The 19034-nt window shown below is 46.9% G+C and overlaps 1 protein-coding gene across 6 annotated transcripts in view; it reads right to left on the reverse strand.

Moving 5' to 3' along the window:
- Positions 1 to 929: 929 nt before the first annotated feature.
- Positions 930 to 19034, reverse strand: part of LOC112251476 (sex comb on midleg-like protein 2) — a 55897-nt gene continuing 37792 nt past the window's right edge. For 2 of the 6 annotated variants that reach the window (XM_042316886.1, XM_042316885.1), the window contains exons 5-12: positions 16411 to 16654; positions 15348 to 15722; positions 7902 to 8105; positions 7594 to 7749; positions 6252 to 6377; positions 4538 to 4762; positions 3956 to 4125; positions 930 to 3525 (exon numbers count right to left, since the gene is read on the reverse strand). In XM_042316886.1, coding sequence (XP_042172820.1) covers positions 3400 to 3525; positions 3956 to 4125; positions 4538 to 4762; positions 6252 to 6377; positions 7594 to 7749; positions 7902 to 8105; positions 15348 to 15722; positions 16411 to 16654 — 1626 coding nt within the window. In that variant the 3' untranslated portion in view covers positions 930 to 3399. The remainder of the gene's footprint in view (positions 3526 to 3955; positions 4126 to 4537; positions 4763 to 6251; positions 6378 to 7593; positions 7750 to 7901; positions 8106 to 15347; positions 15723 to 16410; positions 16655 to 19034) is intronic. The other 4 variants (XM_042316882.1, XM_042316883.1, XM_042316884.1 and 1 more) reach the window with 4 other exon arrangements.

The following is a 19034-nucleotide window of genomic DNA, read 5'->3' on the forward strand; positions in this document are numbered from 1 at the left end:
ACTTTTTGGCAGGTGGATACTATTTGGCATTACAAGTCCCATAAAATTATATTTAGTATTTTCCAGACTTTATTTTTCCTGGCTGTTGTTTCTGTTTCACAGTTTATTTCAATATTACAGTTATTCGTAGAGGAACAACAAACATTGATGTTGAGAACATGTCAATGCTTAAAATCACATCAGAAGACACATTTTGATGTCTGGAAAAAACAAACAAATCAAATGTTTTTGTGTAATTCCCCTTTAATTGCGACATTTACAGAGAAATGTGTTTGTCTAGACATGTTTGTCAGGCCTTCTGCTGCTTCATATGTTATGGCAGAGTTTGCAAAACAATGACCCCCCAATTGATCCAAATAATCATATCTTTGTCAGATAAGCCTACTTCACAGTTAACATTTAATTAAGAACGTTTTTGGGCAAAGTCTACCCACAAGGCCATTACTATTACTAGCATCTCTAATAGGCTACATATTGAGTGATCCACAAATGCGCTCACCAAACAGACAGGCAATTTTGCTGGACATGATTTGGCAGATTGCTATTGTGCTAGGTTTGGCTTTTCAAGCCGATAGTGGCTTACAAGGGCTGGGATAATATCAATGTGGCGTTGATTGGTTAGTAGCTGGGAGATTTTTGTTTATGACAGTTTGTGAAGGATTATATTTAGTTAATTGTTTACTCCATGTGTAACTCTGTGTTGTCTGTTCACACTGCTATGCTTTATCTTGGCCAGGTCGCAGTTGCAAATGAGAACTTGTTCTCAACTAGCCTACCTGGTTAAATAAAGGTGAAATAAAAAATAATAAAAAAAGTGCATGTTCTTTCAGAATTGCATGGCGAGGTCATAGGTGGGCTGGTAGCTCACAATCTACCTGTTGGAGACCATGGCTCCGGACCATACACAATAACAAGAGGACACAAGCTGCTTTCCATTTGGGATATCTATAAAACAGAAAATACACTTTTATTTCAGGTGTGACTTTACAAACAAGCATGATTTACAGCATCTTTTTCAAGTAATTTGAGCTGCTTTAAAAGAATTTAACAAGAACACTGTGTTCTTGTGTTGCTTTATGGCACAATGAGTCCTTAACTTCAACTCACCAGCAACAGAAGAATGGTTTACAATACCCAGAACAGAATGCTACAAAAGTTTATTAACCAAGAGAGATCTCAAAGTAAAGCAAGGCAGGTTCTGCTGTATTATGTTGAGGGCGTTTCAACTAAAAGATATATAAAGCATTAAAAAGGCAGTATGAAATATATTGTCCCTCCCTCACCCATAATCTTTACATTTCTACTTATATATACACATTTCATTAAAATATTTATTTTCTACAAAAATGTACATTCTTGTGTCTGATATTTATGGTTAAACCCATAAATCTGTTTTAACAAATGGTCCAACTGACAACATGACTTCCTGCAGGGACCAACGGCAGGTGAGGATATCTCCGACTCGGACTAATATTAAAAGACGCTACACAGGATTTTTTGTTGAATTTCTGCATTGTAAATTCAGACTGTTATTTAGTGGAAATTTTTTGTTTGTAATTCCCTGGTTGCTACACTGTTCGCTCAATTTCAGTTTATGTGAGAAAACAAGCACTGAATAGTGTAGGGAATCATTGTACAATTTAAAATTGCAGAGCGATTCCCACTTGATAACACAGTTACAAACTCAAACTATTACATTTTGAGGCGAATATCACAGTCAATCACAACACTGGCCGGTAAGCAATACTGTGAAACACACCATCATTCCACTATTTCTGTAGATATATTATGGACATTTTCTGAAATTACGACACAAAATTTAAATTTAAAAAATCCTGTGTATAGCACCTTTAATATCAAACTGAAACCTAGATAGAAAGCCCTTTAATATGTCCCCTTTACTCTTGAAACTAGAACGAGCTGTCATCTGAAATAACTTCTAGAATCACTGAGCAGTCATCTGAAATAACTTCTAGAATCACTGAGCAGTCATCTGAAATAACTTCTAGAATCACTGAGCAGTCATCTGAAATAACGTCTGGAAATAAATTAAAATAATCTTTCTCGACAGTTCTGTATTGATGAAAACTGGACAAAGCCTCTGTGCTTGACACCACCAGTAGGGGCGATCTCTTTAACAGCATGACCTTCATGAATCCCCAGATCAAACACCACACTCACAGGGAATTTGAGTTTCAAAAGCACTGCCCGATTATCTCCACTGGTTGGAGGTTGATGGTCTGTGTGCCTGTCCGTCTGACAGGCATTGGATAAAACGTTTAGCTGTTTACGACAATGGCCATCTTACATTAGGGAAAGTCACCTGCTAACACTAGTAACACATTTCACCCTTTACCATGAGAGGCTAGTGACCGTCATGGCAACAGGCCATAGGTCTACCTTAAACTGCAGATCATCCAGCATCATGGACACATGATTGAACTAACAGGAATTGAAATAGACAACAGACATTCTGCAGCTGTAAACAGGTTTAGCATCTAATATCGTCACTGTTAAATGTATATACACATCCTTCTTATTAACAGGATATTAATGATAATAAAAACAGAACGTCATAGAAGAAAACATTGTACATCTTTGGGATCCAGAAGCAGGATGAAACATTACTCAGTAAAAAGTCTTAGCATGTCCTAGTGTAGGTTAGTCAGTCTGTGCTATTCAATGTAAACACTATGGAGAGAGTCTGTTGCTTTGGGATCCAACCAATCACAGCCTTCTGTATTTGGCTTGCCCAGCTCTGATTGGCTGGGGAGAGGATGAGGTAATGTGGTGTCAGCGATGCACGACGCATGTTTTCACTGATGCACACCATGTGTTTCCATGTTTCCACACTGTCTGTATGTTAGAGGCATGTTACCACAGATAACATAACTGGAGTGAGAGAGCTCAGAGATAAAGAGGGCTTAGTGCAGGCTAGGGGCTAGATGGGGGCTGTGTGCCCCTGAAGAGAATGTTAGAGGTTGAGTATTGGGTCACCTGTAAGAGGGACATTCTGTGGTAGGATGAGCTGTTTCTCACCTGGGGTCTGTGAGGCCGGGCTAATCTGGGACCTGCTACAATTTGCCCCATTTCAGCTCTACAGCTTGCCCTGTTCTTTTCTGTGTTTCAGTCCATTTGCCCTGTTTCAGTCTGTTACAATTCTACAGTTTCAGCCCTACAGTTAGCCCTGTTTGTCTGTGTTTCAGCTCTCCAGTTTCACCTCTACAGTTTGCCCTGTTTCAGTATATGTGTTTCACCTCTACAGTTTGCCCTGTTCCATTCTGTGTTTCAGCTCTACAGTTTGCCCTGTTCCATTCTGTGTTTCACCTCTACAGTTTGCCCTGTTCCATTCTGTGTTTCACCTCTACAGTTTGCCCTGTTCCATTCTGTGTTTCACCTCTACAGTTTGCCCTGTTTCAGCCGCTCTATGTGGTGACACAGCTTCAAGGCGGGCCCCAGCTTCAGACCCATGTACTTCATCACCATGTCACTCCTCAGCAGCATCAGGGCCTTGCCGTCAATCTCCTGAGGATGGACAGACACGCAGGCAGAAAGACAGGAGAGAGAGAGAGAGAGAAATAAGCCAGGATTAGCATCATTCAGAAGAAACCATGCACACTGGCATATAACCATCAAAACAGTAGTTTTCCCTCTACTCTAGTGGTTATAACTATGGTCAGTAATAATCGTTTACTAGTGGTTATAACTATGGCCAGTAATAACAGTAGTTGTCCCTCTACTCTACTGGTTATAATTCAACGGTCAGTTGTAATTTGCCCTCTACTCTAGTGGTTATAACTCTATGGTCAGTTGTAATAGTAGTTTGCCCTCTACTCTAGTGGATATAACTATGGTCAGTAATAACAGTAATTTTCTAGTGGTTATAACTCTATGGTCAGTAATAACAGTAAGAATGGTAGATTTCCCTCTAACTCTATGGTCAGTAGTCACTCACGTGTTTCCTGAACAGCTCAGCGTGCGGGGCCAGGGCTGAGGGGTCGGCGTCGCTCACAAACTGCATGACCTCATCGATGGACCAGGTAGAGGGGTTCCTGCCCAACCCTGCCCCCCTGGGGGTCTGTCTGTCAGGGCCCGTGGGCTCGGGGCCCGTGGTGGAGCTGGCGGCTGGAGAACAGAGCAGTAAGACACGGTGAACTAGTCAACAGCTCATAGTAGCTGCAGAGATAAACAGCAGGGGGGGAAAATGGGTCTTCCTTGTGGTAATCCGCAGATATTAGTTTTGGGTTTAGACAGTGACCCGTGCACATCCACCATTTGATTATGGCCCATAAGATAGTTTGAGCCATTTAATGTCGGAGTTGTTTAAATCCAGGGCTCGGAATTTGAACATTAAGATGGTACGATCTACTGTTGCCACTACGCTACTTCAAAGAGATTGCAATGATCAAATATTCCAGGGATGTGTGTCTTCAAACAAAAGTTATCCCCATAGCAGTAACCAGTCTGACATGGAGAGCATAGCAGGTTATTGGATACAGCAACACACCATGAGGACAGAGGCTCTGACAGGGCCTACCTTCCACTCCTCTGTTGGTGTGTGTACAGGGGAGGTCCGCAGGGTTGGAGGCAAGGCGGTGCAGTGGCGTGCTGTGGGCGCGTTCGGGGCCATGGCATGGGTAATAGGGGCTGCTGGCCTGGGAGTGGGTGTGGTAGTCAGAGGTGCTGCGCAGCATCATGGAGTTAGAGTCCATGAAGCACTGCTCCTTCAGAAGGCTGTTCTCCTCATGGGGCAGAGTATCTGCTAGAGACATCATCCTCTGTCTTATTAGGCCCTTACTCTAACCTCTATCTGTCCAATCCCAAGATACAGTGCATCCCCTTGACTTTTTACACATTTTGCTACGCAACAGCCTTATTCTAAAATCATATTTTTATTCCCTCAGCAATCTACACACAATACCCCATCATGACAAAGTAAAAACAGGCAAATTTGTTTTGCAAACATAATAAAATAAAGATAAAATTTTGAAAAATAACTATATTATTATAATATCAAGTCTTGTTGGGTATGCTGCCACAAGATTGGCACACCTGTATTTGAGGAGTTTCTCCCATTCTTCTCTGCAGATCCTCTCAAGCTCTGTCAGGTTGGATGGGCAGTGTCGCTACACAGCTATTTTCAGGTCTATCAAGAGATGTTTGATCTGGTTCAAGTCCGGACTCTGGCTGGGCCACTCAAGGACATTCAGAGACTTGTCCTGAAGCCACTCCTGCGTTGTCTTGGCTGTGTGCTTAGGGTCGTTGTCCTGTTGGAAGGTGAACCTTCGCTCCAGTCTGAGGTCCTGGGCGCTCTGGAGCAGGTTTTCAAGGATCTCACTGTACTTTGAGCCATTCATCTTTGCCTCGAACCAGACTAGTCCTCCAGTCCCTGCCGCTGAAAAACATTCCCATGCTTCACCGTAGAGATGGTGCCAAGTTTCCTCCAGACGTGAGACTTGGTATTCAGGCCAAAGAGTGTAATCTTGGTCACATCAGACCAGAGAAACGGTTTCTCATGGTCTGAGTCCTTTAGGTGCCTTTTGGCAAATTCAAAGCGGGCTGACGTGTGCCTTTTACTGAGGACCCTCTGGCTACTCTACCATAAAGGCCTGATTGATGAAGTGCTGCAGGGATGGCTGTCCTTCTGGAAGGTTCTCCCATCTCCACAGAGGAACACTGGAGCTCTGTCAGAGTGACCATCGGGTTCTTGGTCACCTCCCTGACCAAGGCCCTTCTCCCCCAATTGCCAAGTTTGGCCGGGCAGTCAGCTCTAGGAAGAGTCTTGGTGGTTCCGAACTTCTTCCATTTAAGAATGATGGAGGCCCCTGTGGTCTTTTGGATCTTCAACACTGCAGAAATGTTTTGGTACCCTTCCCCAGATTTGTGTCTCTACACATCCTGTCTCGGAGCTCTACGGACAATTCCTTCGACCTCATGGCTTGGTTTCTGCTCTGACATGCACTGTCTACTGTGGGATCTTATATAGACAGGGTCTGAATACTTATGTAAATAAGGTATTTCTGTTTTGTATTTTTAATTTAAAAAAAATTGTTTTCGCTTTGTCATTATGTGGTATTGGGTGGAGATTGATGAGGAAAAAAACAATTTAATGCATTTTAGAATTGGTCACTGATCATCAAAAGGTCTTAGAGGTTGGAGAAACAAGCTACATATGATTTGTGTTGATGTACTGGATGTGTGTAATGTGAGCCAGTAGACGGTGGTGCTAGGTGCTGATTGTCTGATGTTACCTTCTGAAAGGTGTGCCTCAGTGCGCAGTAGTTTTGGGGAAAGGGTGGCTGCGTAGGGGGATGCGTCTCTAGATAGACGTTTCATCCCCTGGCTCAGTGATGGGGCCTCCAACGCCTCCTCCTTCACTGGAACACAGACAAACGCATAGGGAAGAGATGGTGCTACAGCTACAGACATACTGCCAGTACAGACACGCTGCCAGTACAGACACACAGGGAAGAGATGGTGTCACAGCCGGTAGACACACTGCCGGTACAGACACACTGCCGGTACAGACACACTGGGAAGAGATGTTGTTACAGCTACAGACACACTGCTAGTGCAGACACACGGCTAGTGCAGACACACGGCTAGTGCAGACACACGGCTAGTGCAGACACACGGCTAGTGCAGACACACGGCTAGTGCAGACACACGGCTAGTGCAGACACACGGCTAGTGCAGACACACGGCTAGTGCAGACACACAGCTAGTGCAGACACACGGCTAGTGCAGACACACGGCTAGTGCAGACACACGGCTAGTGCAGACACACGGCTAGTGCAGACACACTGCTAGTAAATTCAATCAAATTTTATTTGTCACATACACCTGGTTAGCAGATGTTAATGCGAGTGTAGCGAAATGCTTGTGCTTCTAGTTCCGACAATGCAGTAATAACCAACAAGTAATCTAACCTAACAATTCCACAACTACTACCTTATACACACAAGTGTAAAGGGATAAAGAATAAGTACATAACGATATATGAACGAGTGATGGTACAGAACGGCATAGGCAAGATGCAGGAGATGGTATAGAGTACAGTATATACATGTGAGATGAGTAATGTAGGGTAGTACAGACACAGCTAGTACAGACACAGGGTAGAGATGTTGTGAAACACAGCTACTGACAGAGCTACACATATACACAGTGCCCTGTCCAAGACAACATTTATCATTGAATGTACATGAACTTCCTTGAGAACAATGTCAGGGTCCTGCAAGACACTATGAAAGCGATGGCCAAATTCTAATAGGCACTTTGTTACTTGTCATGGTCCTGTCTAGGTTTAGTTACAGTGTTACCTGCCTTGGCGGTGCGGCGGGGGCAGTGCGGCGGGGGCAGTTACCGGCCTTGGCGCCGGGGGCAGTTACCGGCCTTGGCGCCGGGGGCAGTTACCTGCCTTGGCGCCGGGGGCAGTTACCTGCCTTGGCGGTGGCGCCGGGGGCAGTTACCTGCCTTGGCGGTGCTGCCGGGGGCAGTTACCTGCCTTGGCGGTGCTGCCGGGGCAGTTACCTGCCTTGGCGGTGCTGTGGGGGCAGTTACCTGCCATGGCGGTGCTGTAGGTATAGTTACCATATTTACTGTAGGTGTATATGTTGCTGAAGGGCTGGGAGCTGAAGAGGAAATGACTCTGCAGCGTGCGGCACAGCGTCTCCAGGAAGCGGAGCACAAAGGAGGCGCTTGAGGCTGAGGGCAGCTTCACCAGACGAACTCCACCATCCATCCTCACTAGGGGCAGGGGGCAGAGGTCAACATGTGGTCAAACACAGAGGTCAACACAGAGTCATTATCAGTTGACTTGCGATATGACAGGTCTGTGGCGTGTCAGTGCAGGTCCGTGGCGTGTCAGTGCAGGTCCGTGGCAGTAGCCATCTCCTCACCACTGACAACCTCTCCTCCCCCAGCGTGTGCCTGTAGAGTTCTGAGCAGCACCTTTGGTTGGTAACAACAGTCTAGACAAGTCTGAACTGCCTGTTGTAGCACCGCGTTAACAGGACCTGGCCCAAAGTGGTCCGGAAGACGCTGCATCTGCTTCCTGTCCAGGTGAGGCCCACAGGTCCCATGCTTGTTCACATACACACACACTGATAACACACACACACACACACACACACACACACACACACAAAGAGAAAATTAAAATGGAGGCACACACTGATATAACACACAAAGAGAAACATCAGGGCTTGACATTTTATTTGATCAAATTACAACACTGCCCCATTTAGGCTCTCCTGGAAGATGGCTGGCCACTAGTGCTGAGCAATTAATCAAAATTCTGGGGGTTTTCCCCACCGGTTATTAAACAACTGACCAAAGTCGGTTCAATTACTTGAATTACATTTAATTGAGTCCAACGCGCCTTTCTCAAGAGACAAATCAAATAATTCACAAGAGAAAACAAGTGGAACGCTGGGCTGAAAGGAGATTTCATTAAACAAAAATTCAACCTCGTTTCTTTGGACACTGTGTTAACTAACCTCCAGACGAGCTTCAATGCTATACAACTCTCCTTCCGTGGCCTCCAACTGCTCTTAAATGCAAGTAAAACTAAATGCATGCTCTTCAACCGATCACTGCCCGCACCTGCCCGCCCATCCAGCATCACTACTCTGGACGGTTCTGACTTAGAATATGTGGACAACTACAAATACCTAGGTGTCTGGTTAGACTGTAAACTCTCCTTCCAGACTCACATTAAGCATCTCCAATCCAAAATTAAATCTAGAAATCGGCTTCCTATTTCGCAACAAAGCGTCCCTGTCACTCATGCTGCCAAACATACCCTTGTAAAACTGACTATCCTACTGATCCTCGACTTTGGCAATGTAATTTACAAAATGGCCTCTAACACTCTACTCAACAAATTGGATGCAGTCTATCACAGTGCCATCCGTTTTGTCACCAAAGCCCCATATACTACCCACCACTGCGACCTGTACGCCTTCGTTGGCTGGCCCTCGCTTCATACTCGTCGCCAAACCCACTGGCTCCAGGTCATCTACAAGTCTCTGCTAGGTAAAGCCCCACCTTAGCTCACTGGTCACCATAGCAGCACCCACTCGTAAAACGCGCTCCAGCGGGTATATTTCACTGGTCATCCCCAAAGCAAATTCCTCCTTTGGCCGCCTTTCCTTCCAGTTCTCTGCTGCCAATGACTGGAACAAACTGCAAAAATCACTGAAGCTGGAGACTCATATCTCCCTCACTAGCTTTAAGCACCAGCTGTCAGAGCAGCTCACAGATCACTGCACCTGTACATAGGCCATCTGTAAATAGCCCATCCAACTACCTCATCCCCATACTGCATTTATTTATTTATCTTGCTCCTTTGCACCCCAGTATCTCTACTTGCACATTCATCTTCTGCACATCTACCATTTCAGTGTTTATTTGCTATATTGTAATTACTTCACCACCATGGCCTATTAATTGCCTTAACTCCCTTATCTTACCCCACTTGCACTCACTGTATATAGACTATGTTTTGTTTATTCCATGTGTAACTCTGTGTTGTTGTATGTGTCAAACTGCTATGCTCTATCTTGGCCAGGTCACAGTTGCAAATTAGAACTTGTTCTCAACTGGTCTACCTGGTTAAATAAAGGTGAAATAGAAATGAAATAAAAAGTTCAGCACAGAAACGTTGTAATTAACTACAACGACCATAATCCATTGTCCATTTTTTTCTGGCTCAGAGAGGAAGAAGCAGAGCAAGAGGTTTCACACTCGTCTGTCCAAAAGAAGCACAATGCGTTTCAATGGGTTTATTCCGGACCTAAGCTTGTCACCTGACTTCCCGCCTACGACACACACACACACACACAGACCGCATGAGAGAGGAATGTAACACAAAGATGACAAGGACAGAGACATTTTATTTCTTCATATTATAAGCTCAACAATGAGCACATGACTATAGGCTACCTGTAAATGTTCCAAAATGCAATTAGCGGGAAAAAACACTTTTGAAAAGTGCACCACACGCACAAGTGGTTTGTCCAGGACAAGATGATATGGGTAAATGTCAAGCCCTGAACATACAAAAATAAATAATTTAAAATGGTGGAGCACTAATAAACGCACACACAAAGATAAATAATTTAAATCAGGGTTCAAACATATTTTGAAAGATGACTATTCCATTACTTTTAACCAAATTTCCACGATTTCTCTATGTACATATACAAAAGAAAGTATAATGTGGTATCAACACAGCGGCTGCTCCCTGATTCCCTGTACCATCTCCTGTTATTGAGCAACGCACTTAACCCCCCCTAAAGTAGAATACCTGTTAGACAACCCTCAGCCTGGAGAAATACTGGGCGGTCAACCCTCAGCCTGGAGAGATACTGGGCGGTCAACCCTCAGCCTGGAGAAATACTGGGCGGTCAGCCTCAGCCTGGAGAAATACTGGGCGGTCAGCCCTCAGCCTGGAGAGATACTGGGCGGTCAACCCTCAGCCTGGAGAGATACTGGGCGGTCAACCCTCAGCCTGGAGAAATACTGGGCGGTCAACCCTCAGCCTGGAGAAATACTGGGCGGTCAACCCTCAGCCTGGAGAGATACTGGGCGGTCAACCCTCAGCCTGGAGAAATACTGGGCGGTCAACCCTCAGCCTGGAGAAATACTGGGCGGTCAGCCCTCAGCCTGAGAGATACTGGGCGGTCAGCCCTCAGCCTGGAGAGATACTGGGCGGTCAACCCTCAGCCTGGAGAGATACTGGGCGGTCAACCCTCAGCCTGGAGAGATACTGGGCGGTCAACCCTCAGCCTGGAGAAATACTGGGCGGTCAGCCCTCAGCCTGGAGAGATACTGGGCGGTCAGCCCTCAGCCTGGAGAGATACTGGGCGGTCAACCCTCAGCCTGGAGAAATACTGGGCGGTCAGCCCTCAGCCTGGAGAGATACTGGGCGGTCAACCCTCAGCCTGGAGAAATACTGGGCGGTAAACCCTCAGCCTGGAGAAATACTGGGCGGTCAACCCTCAGCCTGGAGAAATACTGGGCGGTCAACCTTCAGCCTGGAGAAATACTGGGCGGTCAACCCTCAGCCTGGAGAAATACTGGGCGGGCAACCCTCAGCCTGGAGAAATACTGGGCGGGCAACCCTCAGCCTGGAGAAATACTGGGTGGGCAACCCTCAGTCTGGAGAAATACTGGGTGGGCAACCCTCAGTCTGGAGAAATACTGGGTGGGCAACCCTCAGTCTGGAGAAATACTGGGTGTGCAGGCTTTTGATCTAGTCCTCCTCAAACACATCAAAGTCAGTCAGGTTGAGCTGCCTAGTATGGCAGCTGCTCGGCATCCGACCATAAGGCGCTACAGAGGTTAATGCGTACGACCCAGTACAACACTGGGGGCAAGCTTCCAGACATCCAGAACCTATATACTAAGCGGTGTCAGGGGATGGCACGAAAAAAATGTCAAAGACTCTAGCCACCCTAGTCATAGATGGTAATGGAGCGCTAAGTCGAGGTCCAAAAGGCTCCTTAACAGCTTTTACCCCCCCACCTGTTTTTACACTGCTGTTACTATCCGTTTATTATCTATACATAGTCACCTTACAAATTACGTCGACTAACTAACTACCCCTGACATTATTATTATTATAATTTTTTAAACCTTTATTTAACTTTGCAAGTAGGTTAAGAACAAATTATTATTTACAATGACGGCCTACCCTAGGCCAAACCCGGACAACGCTGGGCCAATTGTGCGCCGCCCTATGGGACATTGACTCGGTACCCCCCTCTACAGCCACCGCATTGACTCGGTACCCCCCTCTACAGCCTCCGCATTGACTCGGTACCCCCCCCTCTACAGCCTCCGCATTGACTCGGTACCCCCCTCTACAGCCTCCGCATTGACTCGGTACCCCCCTCTACAGCCTCCACATTGACTCGGTACCCCCTGTATACAGCCTTCTTATTGTTATGTACATTTGTTGTGTTCATTTTTGATTAATTTGTTTTACTTTAGTTTATTTAGTAAATATTTTCATAACCAACAATGCAGTTCAAGAAATAAAGTTAAGGGCTTGTAAGTTAGCATTTCACGGTAAGGTTTTCACCTGTTATATTCGGCGCATGTGACAAATCAAATTTGATTTGAAGAATGGTCCACCACCCAAAGGACAACCAGCCAACATTTGGAAGCATTGGAGTCAACATGGGCCAGCAATCATGAGGAATGCTTTCGACACCTTGTAGAGTCCATGCCCTGCCAAATTGAAGCTGTTCTGAGGGCAAAAGGAGGAGGGGGGGTGCAACTCAATATTAGGAAGGTGTCCTTAATGTTTTGTACACTCAATGTATATCTTAGCTACCTTAGAAGTGTTTACCTTGCAGGTTGACTAGCATCTATTGAGTTGCTTTGTCCCATACATTGGAAGGCCAAATCAACAGGTTGAAGCCATAGAATCAAAAAGAAAGGAAGGATATTACTTTTTAAAATTTTGATTCACATGATTCGATTCACCGTGATTGAACCAATTACAAACTAATACAATGGTAAAGTGAATCATTCATTGGGTCAAAAATAATTGTTGAAATTAATCAAATTAATCGTTCAAAAAAAACCAACATATTTTTATGGCCTTATTCACGAGTCAGTGGATTTTTTTAAGGATGTGACGAAAACATGAAAATATGCTAACAATAACAAAACAGTTAACTAGAGGTACAATACATGTTTTGGCTACCTACTAGTTACCCTATAACATACGATAGAGAACAGACTAAGCCTAACCCCAACCCCTAACCCCCCTACCCCTAACTCTCAGCCTAACCCCAACCCCTAACCCTCAGCCTACCCCTAATCCCTAACCCTACCTAACCCCAACCCTCAGCCTACCCCTAACTCCTAACCCCTACCCCTAACCATCAGCCTAACCCTAACCCCAACCCCTAACACCAAACCCCAACCCTCAGCCTACCCCCTACCCCTAACCCTCGGCTTAACCCCAACCCCTAACCCCTAACCATCAGCCTAACCCTAACCCCTAACTCTCAGCCTACCCCTAACCCCCACCCCTAACCCTCAGTCTACCCCTAACCCTCAGCCTAACCCCAACCCCTAACCTCCCTAACCCCCACCCCTAACTCTCAGCCTAACCCTAACCCCCTACCCCTAATCCCATACCCTAACCCCCATCCCTAACTCTCAGTCTAACCCAAACCACCAACCCACCTACCCCTCAGCCTACCCCTAACCCTAACCCTCAGCCTAACCCTAACCCCAACCCCTAACCTCCCTAACCCTAACCCCCACCCCTAACTCTCAGCCTACCCCTAACCCTACCACTCAGCCTAACCCTAACCCCTAACAGTCAGCCTACCCCTAACCCTAATCCCTAACCCCACCCCACCTCTAACCCTACCCCTCAGCCTAACCCTAACCCCTACCCCTCAGCCTACCCCTAACCCTCAGCTTACCCCTAACCCCAACCCCTAACCCCCACCCCTAACTCTCAGCCTACCCCTAACCCTAACCCATAACCGTCAGCCTACCCCTTACCCTAATCCCTAACCCCTAACCTCCCTAACCCCTAACTCTCAGCCTACCCCTAACCCTACCCCTCAGCCTAACCCTAACCCCTAACCCTCAGCCTAACCCTAACCCTCAGCCTACCCCTAACCCTAACCCCCACCACTAACTCTCAGCCTAACCCTAACCCTTTACCGTCAGCCTACCCCTAACCCTAATCCCTAACCCCAACCCCCTAACCCTAACCCCCACCCCTAACTCAGCCTACCTCTAACCCTAACCCCCACCCCTAAACCCAAACCCTACCCCAACCCCTAACCCTCAGCCTACCCCCAACCCCTAACCCACCAAACCCTACCCCTAACCCCCAGCCTACCCTTAACCCTAACTCCTAACCCCAATCCATAACTCAGCCTAACCCCAACCCCTACCCCTCAGCCTACCCCTAACCCCCTACCCCTCAGCCTACCCCTAACTCTCAGCCTAACCCCAACCGCTAACCACCTAACCCTCAGCCTACCCCTAACCCTCAGCTTACCCCTAACCCTCAGTTTACCCCTAACACTACCCCTAACTATCAGCCTACCCCTAACCCCAACCCCTAACCCTCAGCCTACCCCTAACTCTCAGCCTACCCTAACCCTAACCCCCACCCCTAACTCTCAGCCTACCCCTAACCCCCTACCCCTCAGCCTACCCCTACCCCTAACCCTCAGCCTACCCCTAACCCTCAGCCTACCCCTAACCCCAACCCCTAACCTCCCTAACCCTAACCCCCACCCCTAACTCTCAGCCTACCCCTAACCCTACCCCTCAGCCTAACCCTAATCCCTAACCCCAACCCCTAACCTCCCTAACCCTAACCCCCACCCCTAACTCTCAGCCTACCTCTAACCCTACCCCTCAGCCTAACCCTAACCCTCAGCCTAACCCCCAGCCTAACCCTCAGCCTAACCCTAACCCATAACCGGCAGCCTACCCCTAACCCTAATCCCTAACCCCCACCCCTAACTCTCAGCCTACCCCTAACCCTACCCCTCAGCCTAACCCTAATCCCTAACCGTCAGCCTACCCCTAACCCTAATCCCTAACCCCCACCCCTAACTCTCAGCCTACCCCTAATCCCTAACCCAACCCTTAACCCTCAGCCTACCCCTAACCTACCCCCAACCCTCCTACCCCTCAGCCTAACCCCAACCCCTAACCCTCACCCCTAACTCTCAGCCTAACCCCAACCCCTAAACCTCACCCCTAACTCTCAGCCTAACCCCAACCCCTAACCCTCACCCCTAACTCTCAGCCTAACCCTCACCCCTAACTCTCAGCCTAACCCTCACCCCTACCCCTCAGCCTACCCCTAACACTCAGCCTACCCCCTAACCCTCAACCTACCCCCTAACCCTCAGCCTACCCCTAACCCTCAGCCTACCCCTAACCCTCAGCCTACCCCCAACCCTCAGCCTACCCCCAACCCTCAGCCTACCCCTAACCCTCAGCCTACCCCTAACCCTCAGCCTACCCCTAACCCTCAGCCTACCCCTAACCCTCAGCCTACCCCTAACCCTCAGCCTACCCCTAATCCTCAGCCTACCCCTCAGCCTACCCCTAACCTGGAGGGCCGCAGCAGGTTAGAGGGGTGGGCTGCAGCTGGTTAGAGGGGTGGGCTGCAGCTGGTTAGAGGGGTGGGCTGCAGCTGGTTAGAGGGGTGGGCTGCAGCTGGTTAGAGGGGTGGGCTGCAGCTGGTTAGAGGGGTGGGCTGCAGCTGGTTAGAGGGGTGGGCTGCAGCTGGTTAGAGAGGTGGGCTGCAGCTGGTTCGAGAGGTGGGCTGTCATCAAGTTTACCTGTAGAGACCACAGAGCTGAAGCAGTCCTGTTGACCCCCTGACAGCTTGGCATCCGCAGCACCTGAAGACACTACGTTCTGGAGCACCTTGGGCTTCCTCTTGCTGCCAGGTTTAGGGCCTCTCTTCTTGTGAGGCCTGGGAGCCAGCAGTGAGTTAGAGGTTGGAGCCATGCCGTTCTGAGCTGCAGCTGCCTCCGCTACAGCCTTCAGCAGGGCGATGGTCTCACTCTTGGGGCGCCGCCCCCGCACCCCCTTCCTGACAGGCAGCGGGGGCAGGGGGCTGGGAAGCCGGAAGGGCGCAGGCATGGATCTACGGCTAGGCTTGGAGGGGGTGTGGGCTGCTGTTAGGACATGCAGGTTCTTTGGCAGGTTGACTGGAAAAACAACAGAGGGATTATAAGATTTCAGTGCAACAGACATAGAGGGTTACGCTGGGATACAGCCTCTACACTGGCTGAGGAGTTACGCTGGGATACAGCCTCTACACTGGCTGAGAAAGGAGAGTTACGCTGGACTACAACCTCTACACTGGCTGAGAGAGGAGAGTTACGCTGGACTACAGCCTCTACACTGGCTGAGAGAGGAGAGTTACGCTGGACTACAGCCTCTACACTGGCTGAGAGAGGAGAGTTACGCTGGACTACAGCCTCTACACTGGCTGAGAGAGGAGAGTTACGCTGGACTACAGCCTCTACACTGGCTGAGAGAGGAGAGTTACGCTGGACTACAGCCTCTACACTGGCTGAGAGAGGAGAGTTACGCTGGACTACAGCCTCTACACTGGCTGAGAAAGGAGAGTTACGCTGGGATACAGCCTTTACACAGCCTCTACACTAATAATGAAGTGTAGACTATGAACCAGACCTGTATCAAGTGGATTACCTACTACACTTTGGAAATAAGTAGATTTAATAACTCTTCCATGCTTCATCCTATGTAATGTCTTTGTACTTGTACATTGTTTTAAACTGTTCATGATTTTTGTTCCACCAAAATCAATCTATAAATCCATCCATCAACCAACCAATCAAATGAACAGGATGAAGACAGGACTCCACTCACCACTGTTGCCAGGCTTCTGCAGGCTGTGTTTGGTAACGGAGCACCATCCAACAGGGAAGAGATCTCTAGAGTGGTGTTGACACCAGTAGTCAAACGCCCCCCTCCACCCGTCAAACATCACAAACACTTCCTCCCCCTTCACCTCTCCGATGGTAGCAGGGCAGATGAGGTAGGGGTTCTTCTTATCTACTGCTTCCAGCTTCATCCCTGGCTTAAAGTTATTCTGGGACAGTGGTGGAGGCTCCTACACAGACACACAAAGAGAGAAACACAGAGAGAGAGAAATACAATGACACAGAGAGAGAGAGAGAGAGAGAGAGAGAGAGAGAGAGAGAGAGAGAGAGAGAGAGAGAGAGAGAGAGCAGTGAGCACAGCCTTGCCATTGAGAAGAGTAGACACAGGAAAACCTGACTCCCTGTAGAGGAAAGGCTGGGCAACTACTGCACAACAGCAGAACCTGAGACGGCGCTGCATTTCCTGACAAAATGTCAAAATTAACCAGACCAATCAACCTGGACATGTACTCTACTGTATGCTTATTAACCAAAGTAAGCTTTAGCAATACGTACATTGTTACGTCAAAGAAAGAAAGAAAGCAAGAGAGAAAGAAAGCGAGAGAGAAGGAAAGAGAGAAAGAAAGCGAGAGAAAGCAAGAGAGAAAGAAAGCGAGAGAGAAAGAAAGAAAGAGAAAGAGAATGAAAGAGAGAAAGAAATAAAGAAAGCGAGAAAGAAAGTGAGAAAGAAAGCGAGAGAGAAGGAAAGAAAGCGAGAGAGAATGAAAGAGAGAGAAAGAAATAAAGAAAGCGAGAAAGAAAGCAAGAGAGAAAGAAAGTAAGAAAGCGAGAGAGAAGGAAAGAAAGAGAGAAGGAAAGTAAGAGAGAAAGAAAGCAAGAGAGAGAAGGAAAGAAAGAGAGAGAAGGAAAGAAAGAGAGAGAGAAAAAGAAAGAGAAAGAAAGAACGAGAGCAAAAGAGAAAGAAAGAAAGCGAGCGAGAAACAAAGAAAGAGAAAGCAAGAGCGAAAGAAAGAAAGCGAGAAAGAAAGAAAGCAAGAGAGCGAAACAAAGCAAGAGAGCGAAAACAAAGCGAGAAAAAAGCGAGAGAGAAAGCGAGAGAGAAAGCGAGAGAGAAAGCGAGAGAGAAAGAAAGAGAGAAAGAAAGAGAGAAAGAAAGAAAGAGAGAAAGCAAGAGAGAGAGAAAGAAAGAAAGCGAGAGAAGGAAAGAAAGAGAAAGAAAGAAAGCGAGAAAGAGAGAGAGAAAGAAAGCGAGAGAGAAAGAAAGAAAGCGAGAGAGAAAGAGAGACAAAGAAAGACAAAGAAAGAAAGAGAGAGAGAAAGAAAGCAAGCGAGAGAGAAAGAAAGAGAGAGAGAGAAAGAAAGAGAGAGAGCAAGCGAGAGAGAAAGCAAGCAAGCGAGAGAGAAAGAAAGAGAGAAGAAAGAAAGAAAGAGAGAAAGAGAAAGAAAGAGAGAAAGAGCGAGAGAGAAAGAAAGCGAGAGAGAAAGCGAGAAAGAAAGAGAGAGAAAGAAACAAAGAAAGCAAGAAAGTGAGAGAAAGAATGCAAGACAGAAAGAAAGCAAGCGAGAGAGAAAGAAAGCAAGAGAGAGAGAAAGAAAGAAAGCGAGAGAAGGAAAGAAAGAGAAAGAAAGAAAGCGAGAAAGAGAGAGAGAAAGAAAGCGAGAGAGAAAGAAAGAAAGCGAGAGAGAAAGAGAGACAAAGAAAGACAAAGAAAGAAAGAGAGAGAGAAAGAAAGCAAGCGAGAGAGAAAGAAAGAGAGAGAGAGAAAGAAAGAGAGAGAGCAAGCGAGAGAGAAAGCAAGCAAGCGAGAGAGAAAGAAAGAGAGAGAGAAAGAAAGAAAGAGAGAAAGAGAAAGAAAGAGAGAAAGAGCGAGAGAGAAAGAAAGCGAGAGAGAAAGCGAGAAAGAAAGAGAGAGAAAGAAACAAAGAAAGCAAGAAAGTGAGAGAAAGAATGCAAGACAGAAAGAAAGCAAGCGAGAGAGAAAGAAAGCAAGAGAGAGAGAAAGAAAGAAAGCGAGAGAAGGAAAGAAAGAGAGAGAGAGAGAGAGAGAGAAAGTGAGAAAGAAAGAAAGAAGAGAGAAAGAAACAAAGAAAGCAAGAAAGCGAGAGAGAAAGAAAGCAAGACAGAGAGAAAGCAAGCGAGAGAGAAAGCAAGAGAGAGAGAAAGAAAGAAAGCGAGAGAAGGAAAGAGAGAAAGAAAGAAAGCGAGAAAGAAAGAGAGAAAGAAAGCAAGCGAGAGAGAAAGCAAGCAAGCGAGAGAGAAAGAAAGAGAGAAAGAAAGAGAAAGAGCGAGAGAGAAAGAAAGCGAGAGAGAAAGCGAGAAAGAAAGAGAGAGAAAGAAACAAAGAAAGCAAGAAAGTGAGAGAAAGAAAGCAAGACAGAAAGAAAGCAAGCGAGAGAGAAAGAAAGCAAGAGAGAGAGAGAGAAAGAAAGCGAGAGAACGAAAGAAAGAGAGAGAGAAAGAGAGAGAGAGAAAGAGAGAGAGAAAGCAAGAGAGAGAGAAAGAAAGAAAGCGAGAGAAGGAAAGAAAGAGAGAGAGAGAGAAAGAGAGAGAGAGAGAAAGTGAGAAAGAAAGAAAGAAGAGAGAAAGAAACAAAGAAAGCAAGAAAGCGA

The sequence above is a fragment of the Oncorhynchus tshawytscha genome, unplaced genomic scaffold (genome assembly GCF_018296145.1).
Source record: "Oncorhynchus tshawytscha isolate Ot180627B unplaced genomic scaffold, Otsh_v2.0 Un_contig_2559_pilon_pilon, whole genome shotgun sequence".
Lineage (NCBI taxonomy): Eukaryota > Metazoa > Chordata > Actinopteri > Salmoniformes > Salmonidae > Oncorhynchus > Oncorhynchus tshawytscha.